General features: G+C 35.1%; 1 protein-coding gene across 5 annotated transcripts in view; it reads right to left on the reverse strand.

The window, feature by feature from the left end:
• The window catches only part of VPS13A (vacuolar protein sorting 13 homolog A), a 112,561-nt gene that overhangs the window by 52,458 nt on the left and 43,310 nt on the right, over positions 1 to 16,793 (reverse strand). For all 5 annotated transcript variants that reach the window (XM_040579143.1, XM_040579142.1, XM_040579146.1 and 2 more), the window contains exons 25-39: positions 15,353 to 15,525; positions 13,696 to 13,852; positions 13,239 to 13,318; positions 12,923 to 12,982; positions 12,689 to 12,845; positions 8,778 to 8,894; positions 8,592 to 8,695; positions 8,002 to 8,169; positions 7,061 to 7,368; positions 6,216 to 6,363; positions 5,025 to 5,175; positions 4,049 to 4,173; positions 3,020 to 3,189; positions 2,195 to 2,415; positions 778 to 1,010 (exon numbers count right to left, since the gene is read on the reverse strand). In XM_040579143.1, the coding sequence (XP_040435077.1) occupies positions 778 to 1,010; positions 2,195 to 2,415; positions 3,020 to 3,189; positions 4,049 to 4,173; positions 5,025 to 5,175; positions 6,216 to 6,363; positions 7,061 to 7,368; positions 8,002 to 8,169; positions 8,592 to 8,695; positions 8,778 to 8,894; positions 12,689 to 12,845; positions 12,923 to 12,982; positions 13,239 to 13,318; positions 13,696 to 13,852; positions 15,353 to 15,525 (2,372 nt within the window). The remainder of the gene's footprint in view (positions 1 to 777; positions 1,011 to 2,194; positions 2,416 to 3,019; positions 3,190 to 4,048; positions 4,174 to 5,024; positions 5,176 to 6,215; positions 6,364 to 7,060; positions 7,369 to 8,001; positions 8,170 to 8,591; positions 8,696 to 8,777; positions 8,895 to 12,688; positions 12,846 to 12,922; positions 12,983 to 13,238; positions 13,319 to 13,695; positions 13,853 to 15,352; positions 15,526 to 16,793) is intronic.

The following is a 16,793-nucleotide window of genomic DNA, read 5'->3' on the forward strand; positions in this document are numbered from 1 at the left end:
CAATCCTTTCTGCTTACAGATTTAGTCTTTCCTACTTAGCTCCATAAAGCAAGCAGGCATTAACACAGAGCTGAAAAGACCCATTCTTCAAAATTCATCTGTGGTCTGTGGACACAGGTAACAGTTGGATATTTTGTCAAACTGAACTTTTTCACTGATGTAACAATATTGTTGCAGAGTTAACTGAGGAATATAATCTGCTGTAGAAGTAAAAAAGCTGTAAGAAGCTCCAGGAGTCAATGCATTCCCACCTGGCCAGTAATTTGCAAGTCTGATTCTGTTGCCAAAATATAAACAACCAGTTCCAATATAATGGATCTATGGACCTTAACAAGAAGGAATTTATGAACAGCATACCATAAGTGATCTATTTCACAATACATACTTCCCATTATGTCTACGACCCTTTGTCATGCATTTATGTAGCTATTTGATCCAAAGTTTCAGACTGCAAGTATTCTAAATTTACCCCATTGTGTTTGAAATAGTGTACACATAAAAATCTATTTGACTTACACAGGACAGAGATTAACAGTTTACTTCTCTGAGCTCTCAATATTAGCTTGTCATACAAAGCAAACCTCAATGCCACAAATCAAGATGATGCTTTTGGCATACAGACAAAACAGCATGAAATCAACAAATGGCAGCCACAAAATTTTACTCATATGTTCATAATATACATTCTAATGATGAAAGAATGCAAATTATTTCTGAAGCTAATAGTGTAAGTTACAGACCACCTTTTCAATACAAACTGGATGTTTGCAGACTCACCGTAGTAATGTTCCCTTTCCTTTTTTCTGGAAGAAATGGGCATGCTTTCATTTGTATCTCTTTAACAGCAGCTGTCATGCTATACCTTTCAGGGCTATTTTTAATGAAGACCTCACACTGTGTTGTAACCACCAATGCAGGGGCATCACTTCTTGTTAAATCAGCCACAAACACAATCTCTGGATTTTTAACAACAATGTTCATTTCCACTGCAGATACAGGCTGCACAGGTGCTTCAAAAATAAAAATTAAGTTAGATAATTAGTTCAAAGATTAAATTGTCACCATTTAGATCTGTTGTAATTTAAAGAGAAGTTTTAAATATTTAGAGGCAAGATCTAGCACAGCTGAGTCAGAAAACCTGTAGATCCCTGCAACTGACTTATTTCTAGGATCTTCACTGGAAATACAGGGCCATTTAGATACCACAAAAGATTCCACGAAGCTGCTTTGTCAAAACAAAAAGGACAACAGTATCATCACTGCTATTACCTCTGACACTAGCAAATGTACCACCTTCACTAAGCATCTACATCAGCCAGCTATGACAGGGTCTTATGAAAATGCCAGACACATTTTCTCCTCTCTGGTGCAGCAAAACACACATTGTTCTGTAGGACAATAATGCAGCATTTAATAGTGTTTGATGTAACCATTTGCAGTACCAATACACTTTTATGTAAGACTCCCTAATTTGTTTAGGTTTTGATCTAATTAATAATCACAGCAGGCCTAGCTGAGATAGACACATTTAAGATCTTTAGCAAAATTTACAGGAAAACAAACGCAAATGACTTGCTCTGCAGACCTGATGTGAACTACCTGAGGTCTGGAAACACAAATAGCCCATTTTCTGCTCTGATGCTCTAATCGACTGATTTCTGATGTCAGGTATAGGGATCCTGCGCTAAAAAGGCCAAATCGGACACTCGAGCTAAAAGCCTGTTTCCTGATGTAGGGAAAAATGTGCATCAGTAGACAAGTGGTATGACAGCATTTCTAGGCAGCAATATCTGGCAGGCCGAATTCATATTTAAGCATAATATAATATGCTACCTCATTCTCAGGAAGGATGAAAATGACAGCAGCAATCATCACTATAAGTTTTGTTGAGACTGCAGAGAGCCAAACAAACCTAGAGACTGCCAGCTGTAATTGTCCTTTCCCATTTTATTTTAGACATATGTTTTTACGTATTTCCTGTGTCTGGTAAGACAAAGCTTCATTTGGAAGTAAAGACCAAGGGACATGAACCGATTTCCATGATCCAAAGAAAGCAACGTCATTGGTTAAAACACACCATTCTATACACACAAACACAGGAAATAGCATAAAAGGGTAATTTTTTTAATAGTATTATAACACCAAAATTAAATGGTTATTTAAATACATTTTTTTATATATTTCCAGGGTGTACCTTGCTCCTTTGAAGGTAATGACTGTTTGAGATTTCTCTGTGCAGCAGCACTTTCTGCATTAGCCTTTAGGAATATATCTGCAACAGTAAGTAGGAACTCCATGCTTGCACAAAGATATATCTCTTGAACAATCACATCAAGAACAGTGCCATCTCTCCCCTGCTTATAGCTGATATCCACCATAACTTTCTTTTCAAATCCATGCTTCATTTCCACCATCCTGAAAAACCATTAAGGTGGCATTTAATAAGACAATAAAAAGCCAGCCACAGATACTGAAAAAACACTCAAGATTCTCACTCCAGCTACAATCCATTAACAAGAAAGCATTTTTAAAGTAACACCAAAAGTTTTAAAACATGACCAATAAAAACATTAACATAAATTCTACAAAACTTCAAAACTAACTGGACTCTCATACACTGGCAACTGAAGGTATTCAACATTTTAACAAGTCTAACCATCACAATTCCTTATTTATGTATCAAAAGTCTTACTATACTCAAATCAGTTACTCTTCATTAAAAAAACAACTTAGTCTTTACTTATCAAGTGGCTTATTAAAGCTGAAAGTGAAATTTGTTTCTACATGTATATTAAATTAGTATTTAAAGTTTGCTTCATTTCATGTTTAAAGTTTGTTTCTAACATTGTATGTGTCTCAAACAAAATGTGGAACAGAAGGCAAGAAAGACACAGAAGTCTACAATAACATGTAAAGAACAATCTACACCGAAACAATTGCAGTTTTAACAGAATACTAAAATAGAAACATTTGGAACTCTTTGTCAGACTCCAACAGAAAATTATGTCAAAATACAGACCTTGGTGTTGCCTTCTGGATTGACTGTCTTTTATCATCTAATGTACAATTTGCCAGCTTGACCGACGCATTCATTGAACCATCTGATAACATTTTGACAGCAGCTGACATCAAAACTAACTTGAACTCTGCAAGCTTCAAAAGTTCATCTCTCTGATCCAAATTTGTCATCTATTTAAATAAAATGAGAATACATTTGTACATTTGCTTACATGTAATGGAAATAATACACGGGTGTGATCACAGCTTTATTCTAACTGGTGAGATTCCTAATAATAATGTATTAAATAAACCCACTAGAAATTCAAAACACAACAAAAATCAGCAAGACGGAAAACTGAAAAAGCCAAAGGTTTACCCCTCTACCAGCTTGCTAAAGCAGGTTTATGTTAGTGAAGGAGACAATATTTAAAAGAAAGTGTGTCATACACAAATTTGGTTTGTTTGCTGTCTAAAAATAAATAGTATATGCAAAGACACCAAATAAGAAATTAAATTCTGTTATGACTATATGTAGTGTTTAGCCAGATACTGGAAAATTGTTCAAAATCTAAAATAACAGACTATAAGTTTACAATAAAGTATTACCAAACTTTCAGTCAGTGATTTGCTGACAAGTTTTGTAAATTTAACTCAAGAAGAATAAAAATGCATTCATACTGTAATACAAATTTATTATCTCACTCCACACATGTCTGCGTTTAACTAAAGAATAGTTTGTATCCCTCTGCATTTTTTTTCTTTCCAAACTGTATTTTGAACTAAGGTAAATTTTCAACAAATTTTTAGTCAGATCACAGAACATGCCACTTACTATGTGCCACCACTGGTTCATTTCTTTCCTGTAATATCTGTCATGTGATTTAATTAAAATAGCTGTTTATCATGTCCATTATGTCTGTTACTATTTCTAGTGTTTGTCAGAAATCACTTTCTCTGCTCATAAATTAAGCTATTCCTGTTCAGAATTTTCAGAACTCTAGACAACCTTAAAACTGTTTCTTTCTCTGAGTAAACAAATTATGTTTACCTGTTTTGAATTCGGACTATACAATACTAAAGTCAGAGAGTCGAATCTGAAATCCAGTTTTAGTGTTGTTTTTATTTTCATAGGTGAATGCAATTCTACCACAGCTGATGTCACCACAGTTACACCTTTCAGAAACCAGAAAAAAAGAAAATTACTGGACTGCAAATAAGGAAAAAAACAAGCAAAAACAAAAACTAACATCCTCACTAATGACTACAAAACACCACCACCTTCCCTTTTCCTTCACTTGTAAATCCATCCACACTTTGAATATATTTCTCTCTCTGTATTTGCTTTTGGCAAAATCACAATGTTTGAGAAAATAAAATACTAACTTATACATTCTACATGCAATTTTTACCATCTTAAAGACATAAATGTACAAATTCCTTTAACATTGTATGGTACCGCGTGCAAGAATGTTACCAAGAATACAAGTTTATTTTCAACCTTGCCACATTTTTGATGTTTTTTCACATTTCATAGAAGAGTTCAACAAAATATTCTGTTCTTCACCTTACTTGCTTCTTCTAGTGTGTGCCCAACAGCTTACAGACAATGATGCCTACTGAACATGAACTGCTAGGAACGCCATCACTATGACAAGACAAATAGATCTTGAACTGAACAGCAACAGAACAAGCATACAAAGGAAAGAGTAACATAGCAACTTTCTAAACTGGTGATGTTACCAAATCCAACAGACTTGTAGGTGCTTACTGCATTATTGCCAGTAGAACCTTACAGTAAAGCACATCATGCTACACAACTGACTACAATGGCGCAGGTGCTCTTTATTTGTATCATTATTCTTGTTGGGTATAGCTCAAACCACAATGTTAAGATAGAGGCATACTGTTTAAACCAACTGAATGTGACATCCTTTCATAAAGGCAATTCCAACAGAAATTATAAGTTGACAGTAATAACTAAAAATGCTAGGCCACATGTAATATTAGAAAATTAGTAATATTACCTGCAGACTGCTGTGAAGTACTATGCATATCACTACAATGGCTAGTCGTATCTTTTGGTTCTGGTGCAGACACTGACGCATCAGAGCTTCCACCTATGTTTTCATTTAATGTCCTCAGTATTGTGGTAACATCTTCCTGACTGAGAATTAGCTTTAATAATAAATAAAAATAAATAAATAAAAAGATTGTTACTAAACTCAGAACAACTTAGTTCATGAAACTTTTGGTAACTAAAATCTAAGTTTACAAAAAAACAGATAATCCAAATTAATCCTATCTGAATCTCTGTTTAAGAGACTAAAGAACCAAGTAAAGTGTTTTTCTCAAATCCACACAACCCCTTACAATAACTTCTAGAAATCAGAAGTTGTTTGCATGTTTTGGTTTCATCCACAAACTTTCTTTACCAAGCCACAACTTAGAAACTGCATGTTAGAAGTTACGAACTTACAGTTTGGCTTGTAGTTGCACAAAATTATTATCTGCATTTAGTCACAAGATACTTAGTATTTCAAAATTCAGAAAACTGGTCTTCCTCAGCCAACTGACAAGCTTGATTTATATTTTTTTTAAATGAGCATGTGCATTAACTCATACTCAGGCTTGTCACGAGCATGAATTCAAAAAGTGATTGCACTGCTAATGAACAGACCAATAACTCCCAACTTCTTCCGATCGTTCTTTCAAAGGTATTGACAGGTAAAGGAAGGCTGCAGCAGCATACCCATTTCTAACTAGCAATAGTAATATACAGTACAAAACCTGCCTGCAGTATCACAGATGAAATACAGAACTTAGATAAGAACAAAAAGGGATTCACTTCCTTTTTCCCTACAAAACAAGAAAATCTTCTCTTCCTGTATGTCTTGAAATCAAACCATACCTAAGGTATTGGCAGTGTCTAGCAACATATAGCAAACTAGTTGAGGACAGGAAGCAAAATTTATTGCATTTCTTTGAAACTAAAGGTGGTAAGGGTTTAGCAACACAACTACTCATTTTCAGCTCAGTTGTTAATCTTACCACTACTCAGTCCAAAGCCAATGTCCCAGAATTTCCTTAAGGGCCACAAGTGATCAAGGTCCTTATGTTTACACTGGATCCCCAAAATACTCAGACTTTTATGGACAGAAAAATTAATCCATTTTCCACAGAAATTTTAACAGCTCCTTTCAGAAATGAGTGCTTACATTCATAGGCTTGAGTCGGCCAGATATTTCAATATCAGGAACTTCATTATACCATGCAGCAGCTAAATTTCGTTCAACAGCTACTTCCAGATTGAGTGGCTGCAGCAACTGTACTTCAGTTTGCAATGAACCCTTCTCATAGCATGATCTGTGAACAGAAACAAAATACTCCTAGCTTGACATACTTCACTTACACATTACTATCCTTCCCTCATCTTTTTGAACAGTACTTTAAAACAGTCCTCATACTACTAGTATTTCTAATTAAAGCCTTCACAAACTAGACATTTCTTCTTGAAAAGCAGAGACACATCAGGCGCATACCAAGCATGCAACATATTAACTTCTTTTAAGTTAGGACCTCTTACCTGCTCTTACTGGAGAGCAATCTCTTCTTTCTTCAGTATTCTTCAACTGTGTTTGAAATTCCCTTCCTTTCCCCCTCCCAATACCCTACACCAAAGCCCATTTTCGAACACTTTACTGCTGACTTGATCTCTTTCCCACTACATATAGCTTGAAATCCCTGTCAAAACAGCCCTCTACAAATGGGTATAACCTGTCCCAAAGTAGTGACTAATGTTTAAGTCTACTATTTTACACAAAGTTCTCTAAACAAACATTTGCATCTATTTAAAGACTTATAGATTGCTATTTCCCCTAAACCATGTATTTTAATTGCTTTTACAAAATTTTTATTAATTCACTGTTTTATTTCAAGGTAACAGTGTATTCATCAACCACCAACCATTAATTATTTTGATAACAATTTCTTAAAGCTCTCCAACTGAAGTATCCCAAAAGGATTACATGAATTAAAAAAAAAAATCTTGACACTACATTACCTGTATAACTTTAGTTCACTCAATTTCACTGTCATAGAGTCAACAACAGGCGGGAGATTATACCGTGTTTTTGTTTTAGCAATAAAGAATTGGTTCTTCACCGTGATTAGCCCAAGATCAGCCACCAGAACATTCGCAGACATTGCTGACTGTGGAACTATCACAACAGGTGCTTTAATATTGATATCTAGTGCCAAACGCGAACTACGCTCCGCTAGCTCTTTTACACCTGTTGCTGCTTTCTCTGCCGCTTGAACAGTTGCCTCAGTAAGAGCTTCCTTGGCGGCTTGGAAGTTATTTATAAAAGCCTAGGAAAAGAATACCGATGTTGGGAATGTCATTAAGAATAACACTACTTCAAAAACACTAAGAATCCTAACTTTTTTAAATAGTAAACCGTCATCAAGGTATTATTTTTGCTACACACTTTTTCTTAGTCCTTTAATAGGATAATCTCCTCCAAAAAATATGATAAAGTATGCATTATATATAAACATACATACTAAGTATTTGGCAAATCAGATAACAGCTGTGACCTTGTAACATGGCTTGTATGATTTATGTTTTATTTACTCATATGGCAAGCAAAAAGATAGATTTACTTAGCAGAATTTATGAAAAAGCCATTAATTACCATGGCTTATTACTTGTATTTCAGCATAATAAACAAGTAAGTGTCTGTATCTACAAGCTTCCACAAGTCTTTTAAAGAAAAACTGCTAAAAATAATAGCAAATATTGTTGCTTAGCCACCCACTCAACAAACACATGGAGAAGAAAATAAAATAGCTGGACCGCCAGTATCCCAGTGAAGTTTTTACAACAATATGTAAGAGCTGTTACATAAATGGTCACAACCCCACATGGGATGCTTTACCCTTTCACAGTTCTGACAATGTTATCTGAATGCTAAGAAACAGTATCTGGAAAATTTAACTTACCAAAATAGATGAAACAAACTTATTGACAAAAACTACTTGAATACACCCAACAGTTAGGTAAATACGATTGTCAACAACATCCATATTCGTATACGCAATGCCATCTGTAGCATTCACATATGATATCATTCTGAAGTTGAAGACTTCTTTTCCTGTGATGTAAAGAGCCTTAGGAAGAAAAAACAAACATCTCTACTGTAAAAACTTGTGCTGGAGAAAATTAATTCCAAAATGAGATGTAGTACCTCACACTTGTAAGACATTTTCACTTCAAATAGCTCAACAATAGATAAAACAAATCCTTGAAACAGCTGAAAGTATTCAGATGGAATCTCAGCTTGAATAATTCTGTTCATTAAAGTCAACAAAGTAAGGTGCGTAACGAGCAGCAGGTCATCACAACTGCACAAAGTTGATGTCAAACTAACAATCACTGGTTGTGGAGGTGACATCAGTCTGCCTATTGAGAATAACAGTCCCAGAAAATAAATAAAACATTATTTAAAAAAAACCAAAACCCCCAGTTAAAAAGTAGAGCCCACAAAGTAAGTTTGATTTAGTCTATTCCATTCAGAAATTCAAATGCATACCTTTTTATACAATGCCATCTCATCAGAATCCACAATAATAATGTTCTTCAATTTTGCAGTCACTTCTGTTGCTGCTTTCTTCATGATCACTTGGCTATCCAGACCTTAAAAATAATAAAGGCATACAGAATCTAGAGACTGTTCTGATTATGTTTTGTGCCTTTGTGATTAAAGTTCTGTTCCTACCTTCAATGTGAATTTCAGCTATTCTGTGTTTTTTCTCTCTGATAAAGATACGTAAACCAGATAAATCAGCACAGATATTGAGATCGATAACATCTTCGTATTTGGATTTTTTTGATGCTGTGGGAAATACAAAACAATAAACCTTATGTTCTAAGGAGAAGATTTAATGTTGTAGCACCCCTTCCCCAAAGTCTAGTTTGTATCGAGGCTGCACTGGCAAAATGCACTGCACTCATAATAGAAGTACAACACGAGGGAATTGTATACACAGGATTGTCTACACACAAGTCCTCATGTGCCTCACTAACCGTGGTAATCAACATCAGTATTTCATTTAGTGCAAGAAATACATTAATATACATCTACACAGCACAATTCAAAATTAAGAGATACGTTATTCAAGACTAAAGCAGTTTACCTCAAGTAGTGGTAATATTATAGCTACATTAATACACAACTCTGTCTGTTCTGTTGGTTAGTTATCTGCAATTAATGGTCTTGGTTTTATTAAAAAGTCATCTGCCATATGTAATCTCCACAACCTGTATTTTCTAAACCTAAATTTTGAAATATGAAAATGCCATTAATACAACTAGACACTAAAGAGAAGGGACAGTGGGAATCCTTCAAAATGAGTGTAGGCAACCTTACAACCTACAAAAGGTACAAAAGGACAAATATAGTGCCTTCCAGAACAGAGGCGTCTAAATATTTAGTCATTATTTTCTTTTTCCATAACTGAATAAAAATATTTCACTCCACGTTAAGAGAAATAATCTCTATTCATTTTGAGTAGACATGACTGATGCCACACAACACTATCTGCAGGTAATGTTAAATACAACAGATAAGGGACTCAAACAAAAACTTGCTCTGCTTTTTTCTGAAAGTTAAATATGAAGTAACATTAATGCCACTTCAAACAACAAAGGGAAATATCATATATTGTATGCGGGGACTTGGAGTCCTAAGTGGTAAACTCTTAGAGGTAAGCTATAAACAAAGCTCAAAGCAGAAAAATTAAAAGTAATAAACATTCAACCCACTTTTTTCCTCAGCCTAGCTTTTCACGTGAGATATTACCTGTAAGTATTGTGTTTGAGTATGTTAAGGCTTCTCAACCTGCACAATCAAGCTCTAGTTCCATAAATACACCAGCTTCAGTCACATGATTTTATTTCATGTTGCTAACAAAAGAGAAGCCACAGTAAATTAACCAATAACTACCCTCATTCAAAGTTTAGTTTGCACAGTTGTACAGGAGTAGGGGTGAAGGAGGGAGAAGAATCACCCATGAAAGCTTTTCAGCTGTGTAAAGTCTGAATTGTCACATGTTAACACATAACAAACTACTTCAACCCTTCGCCTCCAAAAATTCTATGGTACCAAACACTTCAATGTTTGCCTGCACAGCAAAAAGGTTCGAAGATAAAGAAGTGCTGAATCTTCTACCTCCAGCTCTCAGTAAGCCACAGAACAGAATTAAGTTCACAAACTATCACAGGTACATAAATAGTATTTCTTCTAGTGTCCAAACATGTTCCTGTGTAACTGAAATCAAACAACCATCATGAATGAGAACAATCTCACACGGAAAAAAAATAACTTAAGAAATACAGTTAAATGGAAGAATTTTTTTTTTTTTACATAGCAATTATTCCACCTTTTACTTCTCAGTTCTATTATGCAACTGACACCTACAAAACACCTTCAAAGAATGAGCTAAGGAACTAAAACTTCTTAATCTGATGGAAAAATAAAAAATCATCAGCTGAAAGACAATGGCTGTGTGACGTATTAATGCTCTTCCCACATCTTATCCCAGTTATCTCTCATCATTCCTAATACAAATATTTTCCTTCATTTTCCTCCATCTCTTCCCCCCAAACAGAACCTACAAACCTTTTTTTGCCAAACAGCAGTATGTTTGTAAAGGCAGCACAAATTAACATTCTGAAAAAAATCTCACCAATGTTGCAAATGTGATACACGGGGTTTAGAGATACCAAACCAGTACTGCAGTTTAACTTGAAATGCTTTTAAGGACTAACATCAGTGAATGCATGCTGCCTCAGAAAGATCTCATCAGTGTAACAGCAGGTTGACTAGGTCAGTCATATGACAGAACTCAGTACCAAAATCAGTAATGCAAAGTGAATATTACAATACTTGAACTAGAATCATCTTAAGAATTATCCTCTGCTGTACTCTTTGTGTGTGTTTTGGTTTTTGTTTTAATAACTAGCTGGACCCTCATTGTTTTACAATTAACATCAAGCAATAACTGCAAAGGCCTCAGAGAAGTCCTCTCATGGAAGAAACAAACAATCACTGGCGTAGTGTTGAGCATTTAATAGAAGCATTCATTTCAAAGCAGCTCCCAGACACAAGATCAAAAAACGGAAGTGATCTGTTTGGTCTTGCACAGCATTTTCAACAAACCAGACCTGCCAAATTCTGTCAGAGAATGACAAAACTACATAGCAAGCAAGTTATCCACAAGAGACTGATGTCCTCAAATAGTACAGAAATCCAGAGTTTCGATTCATGCCAGAGGGGTGGGTTGGGAAAGAAACCAAAAAGATAGCTGAGGGGGGAGGGAGGGAGGGGGAAGGGTGGTGGTGGGTGTGTGTGCATATACTCCGTGCCTTGAATACATAGCAAAGGTATGTCTTGACCAATATATCAGAAAACTGCACATGGAGAAATGAGATTAGCCTTATTAGAGCAGAGTAATTCCCTCAGACCAACACTGGGTAACTGGCTAGCCGGCATTCCTTTCAGTATGCAACAGTGGCAATGCTTCTTCAGATCAAGGAAAGCTAGGAATTCTAAATTTATACATCTAAAGCAGATACCTACAGAGTACCAGGTACCTTTGGTAAACATGAGGAAGCTCATCAGATTTCTCTCAAACTGCAGGAATTCTTATTCTACTTATATGTTCCTAAAAACACAGTAATTGTTATTAATGAATGCTCTTAACAGCTTTTTATAAGAAAAGATTGAAAATGCTCAAGCCACCTTCCACCATGCAAGAACTTATTTAATTACACTTCAAGCGAAACGCAAATTCCTGTGCCAGTTAATAAACTCAAATCAGCAATTCCAACATATTATTCCTACAAAATTGGTGCCAAACAGAATTTAGCCATTTAGCAAATCAGTGGATCACTAGTAACCGAAACTATCCTAAAACTTATGAAATGCAATAGGGTGTATTTTGTACTAACGTCTACAGCCAATATCTGTACAATCAATAATTGCTAACCAAGTACTACCTGCAGGTTGCAAACTTAAACCAGGAGAAATATTTTTATGATGGAAAGAAAGGTAACATACAACGCCATTTCACCAAAGAGTTGGAGAAAAAGAGTAATTATGCTATTATTTGGAAAGCACAAAAATGTCTGGAACACATTTAATACACTTACCACAGAAAGTTTTCATCTTCATGCTGAATTTTCCAACACAAATGTTTTTTATTTCCTTGCTTTTTATAAAAACCCTTTCCTCATCAACGCTTAAGGCAAAACCACGTTTCTCATTATACGGGAGAACACCGTCAGCAACAATCACTGCCAGTAAGGTACTATTCAGCACAGATTATCATAACCAAGTGAGTCTGAACACAGATCTTCAAAAAACAAGCTTTGTATTTTGACCTCAGGAAATGTCAACAGCTGCAGCCTCTACCTTACCTCATTAATTATACAGTTATTCCTCCCTATACACTTCCAGCCAGCAAGTCTACCCTTGCTACTGCATACTACTCTGATTGCTAACATTCTTATTACAATATACCCTGAACAAAATTTCTCATTTCAAAAGTCATTGATAGGCTTAAAAAAATAGAAAATAAATTCCAGAGAGAAGAATTAAAAGAGTAAAAAAAAAAATCTAAAACTTACTTAATTTCTTAAGAACATCCTTCTTCTCCTCTATTTTTTCATGGACAAGTTCTTCTGCAACTTTAGTTTCTTGTTTAGGTAGAAGATTATTCAGATAGTTCATAGCATTCAGCAAAGCTTCAGTATGCAAATGAACATCTAGAGATGAAAAGTTCACCTAAAGGAACAAATTATGTTTATCTAATTTGCCTCTCTTCCCACAATGAGAAAATGATGTTAAAAAAGATATCATACCTTTATTTTCTGTAGAACATTCTGATAGGCAGTTTTCAGTTCCGGTCCATTAATATCAGCCTATTCCACCAGAACGTGCATGCAAAACAAACAAACAGATCAGGAGAAGCTTGCAAATTTCATTAGAAAGAATGTATTTTTAAAACCACTACAACTTAAGATGTGCAAGTTAATCTGGTTAGGGAGCTGAAACACTTCTGCACATGACACTCAACATGTTAAGAAATGAACAGGCAAGGAGAAATCCTCAACAATTGCTCAATAATACTGCACCGATTATGACTGGCTTACAATTCAAAAGCAACGTGCTTCTCACCTTTATGTACTCCAGAGTTAGAAGATCATCTTCTACATTATCCAAAGTAGTAATTATGTAAACTGGCTTGTCATTATCATCTTTAAAAAAAAAATCCAGAAGAATAAAATAATTACTTTTTTTAAAGAAAATAAATTTACAAGTTTTCTACAACTCTTTGAGTCATCTACAGACTACAAACTAGGCTACTAGCTGTCATTACTATTTAATCAGAAAGCCTCTCCTGCAGACTTAAAACAGATTTCTCTACTAAAAATTATCGGCACTAGAACATTTTTTTACCAAAGCATTAGTAAGACAACGAACTCTTAAATTACTTTGTCCCCTAAAACCGTCTAATATTTAATTTAGGAAGCAAATCTTCCTCAGTTGACAAAAGAAAGCCCTAACGGCTTTTTGAAGACAAATTCACAATGTTATTTGTGATTTATTTTTTGATCAGACTATAAATACTTACCCATGTACTCTGGGCACAGCAGACAAACTTCACGAAGGAAAGCATTTGCAGTCATGTCAAATGTTCTTAATTTAAGTTCAGTGCCTAACCCTACAATATCAAGCTGCAGCACAGGTGTCTCAGTATTACCAGTCAGACGGCATAATTTAATTAAGACCTAAAAAAAACCAAACAAACACACAGCAGAAAACAAACATCGGGAATTATCTTCTTAGGTTTTATATAGGAATATATATTTACATATTTTACCAGTTGAAGTCTATTGATAGTTTATACAGCAAATACCCTGGAAAAAAAACCAGCAGTTCCCCAAGCAAAATTGCTAGAATACCGTTTGCTGCTATTTTAACAAAAACTTCAAACATGTACATATGTAATACCAAAGTACACTTACATGAACTAATTTATTTTTAAGAACAACTCTGTAAAGGTTTTGGTAATGGTTCAACCCAGTGAAAACTAGATTTGCAGTCAGCATGAAGGGTTTAGTGCTTTCAATGGAATCTTTGAACTCTCCTGGTAAAAGTCAGATTCCCAAGCTGAATATTCCAAGCAAGATGATTTCCTACTTTTTCACCTATGTATGACAAAGATGTTCACTAAATAGCTAGCTGAGCTGTATCTGTCTTTCACAACTAAAGCAAAACAAAGATGTGTACTCTTCCTTTTCACATAACGGTCTTTACAAATAGCACAAATCAAAAACTATACCCAGCAAGCAATTTTAAACTATAAAGCCAACAGAGAGAAGGTGATTCTTACTAGATTCACAATTGTGGTTTTTTTCTTATAGACTGCAAGCTAAGTTTCCACTAGAAAATAATGCAAAATACAGCATCTATCTTTAGACTAGTAGTCATTTTTTAAAGTCTTGTCACACAAAAACCAGTACATTTCAGCTTTATTTGTTCATATTTGTTCCATAAGGTGCAGTATATAAGAAGATCCATTGCAAGCTAGTTATAATATGCTGAAGCTATTCTGTAACCCCTACCCTAAACCAGAATTTGTCAAGTTAACTGAATTTGTATCATTTATGTGTAAAGTTATACAGTGAGTAGCAGCAATAACACTTGTCACAGTCAATATGGTCTAATGCTAAAGGTAATAATAGCAGTAAGAGGACATGTCTTTTACTAGACCAACCAATGCAGTTAGAAACAGTGTCATGTATTTAGTAAAACACTTTTTCCCTCCCCCCTGTTCTGAAACAGCAAGAGTAACACACAAAACCTCATAGTGAACAAGTTATAGATTTAGGTGTAAGGCTAACAGTCTGGGAAAATCTGGAGCAGAAAAACAGGGTACAAGAGGAAACATTAATGAAGTTTTTCCAGTGACCACAGCAGTACGTGGAAAAAAGTTGTCAAATGCTATATCTTAAGACAGAACAACTACATAACTTGTTCTTTGAGTGATTCTTATGTAAAGGAAATACAGTGATAAATTAAGCTGGGAAATAAAGTGGATAAATCAGAGCGTTTCAGTGACAACAAGGATGCAGAAGCACAACTGTGACTTGAAAAAAAAACTGTACAGAATAGTTCCAGCAAGAAACAGGGATCAATACTCCTGCAGACATGGATTCATGAGCACAATAAAAGGAAAGGTTACAGTTCAGATGTGCTTCAGAGAAATAAAAATAAAGTAAATTTACCTCAGCTACTTCAAACCTCAGCTGGAATTCTGTCATATTTTTCAATGATTCTTGTTTAGATAGCTTTTTTCGCCTTGTACTGCTAGCTCGCTTGAGGGAACCAGATGGGGCTTCAAAAAATGGCACGTCTTCCACAGGACTGCTTAGAGCATCATAAAATTCTTCTTCTGATTCTAAGGATTAGTTCACAACAATATTACATACACATTTTAGACAGCCAATATTTTTTTGCAGTACTAGGACCTAGAATTTTTAGCCTTAATCTATAAGAACTTAAATGTGCAAGTATGGAAAGATTACCTAGCTGATAACTAGCAACCAACAATGTCTGTTCCTATAATTACCTCTGCTCCTACCTCCACAACTTTTTATGACACCTACAGCTCCTGCCACCACATCATCATACATCATTTCTCATCAACTAAGTCCATCAGCATTCTCTCACTATTGGCTGTGAAAAAGACAGTACAAACTGTGGCTCATCTTGCATTCAGTGTGAACTCATAGCTTAATAACCAACTCTTCTGCTGGACTGAATGTTGATGACCGTACAGATGCCTTTGCCTTACTATCAGCAACACTACTGTGGATCTCTCCCTGTTAAGGATCTCCCATTTCAGGAGAGACACCTAAGGACTATCAAGCTTTTAAACCACCTGACATTACTACAGAAGCATGACAAAGACAAACTAATTGCACCATCTTACACAGCTCTTTTCCTTCACCTAAAAACCATAAACAGTGAAGTTAAAGGTAACATATCTTTCTTCTGACAAAACTGAAGTGACATAAAGAGGTATTTTCTAAGGCTTAAAAGCACCTTTGAGCCTGGGGGGTGAAAACAGAGAAATAACATGAATCCATTAAAATGATTACACAGCTGTATTGTATAGTATAAATTAAAACCCAGACTTGATTCAATCTAAAGTCTAGTTAGTACTCTCTCAAATTCATTGTTGCCACTGTTCACTCTCACCTCACCCTAATGTTTGAGAACTGAAAGACACATTCTCTCTACCTTGGGGCACTTAAAGGAACTAATACAAAAAATAGATGAAAATGCACAAATATGTATTTCTATACATAGTGCAGACACACTGAATTTAAAGTGATAGAGTACATGTAAAAATTAAGTTCACTAATAATTTTGCTAGTGTTTACAAACCACATATATCATTAACTTGCGAGAGAAGAGGTACTGCTCTCTATTTCTCCCGTTTAATCATGACAAAGGTGACTGACACTGAAATAACACCTATATAGTTGATTATTTTTCAAACATTAACTACTAGATGGAATGTTACAATCTAGCTAAGCTGTCTGAACAGCAAGGCAGTATTAAACACGACTAGCTTCTTCACAGACATTCTTCTGTTTGATCCTGCAGAAGTTGAAATGGTATTTATCTATAATAACACAGTAGTTTCTAGCAGTCATTATT

The sequence above is a fragment of the Falco naumanni genome, chromosome Z, assembly GCF_017639655.2.
Source record: "Falco naumanni isolate bFalNau1 chromosome Z, bFalNau1.pat, whole genome shotgun sequence".
Lineage (NCBI taxonomy): Eukaryota > Metazoa > Chordata > Aves > Falconiformes > Falconidae > Falco > Falco naumanni.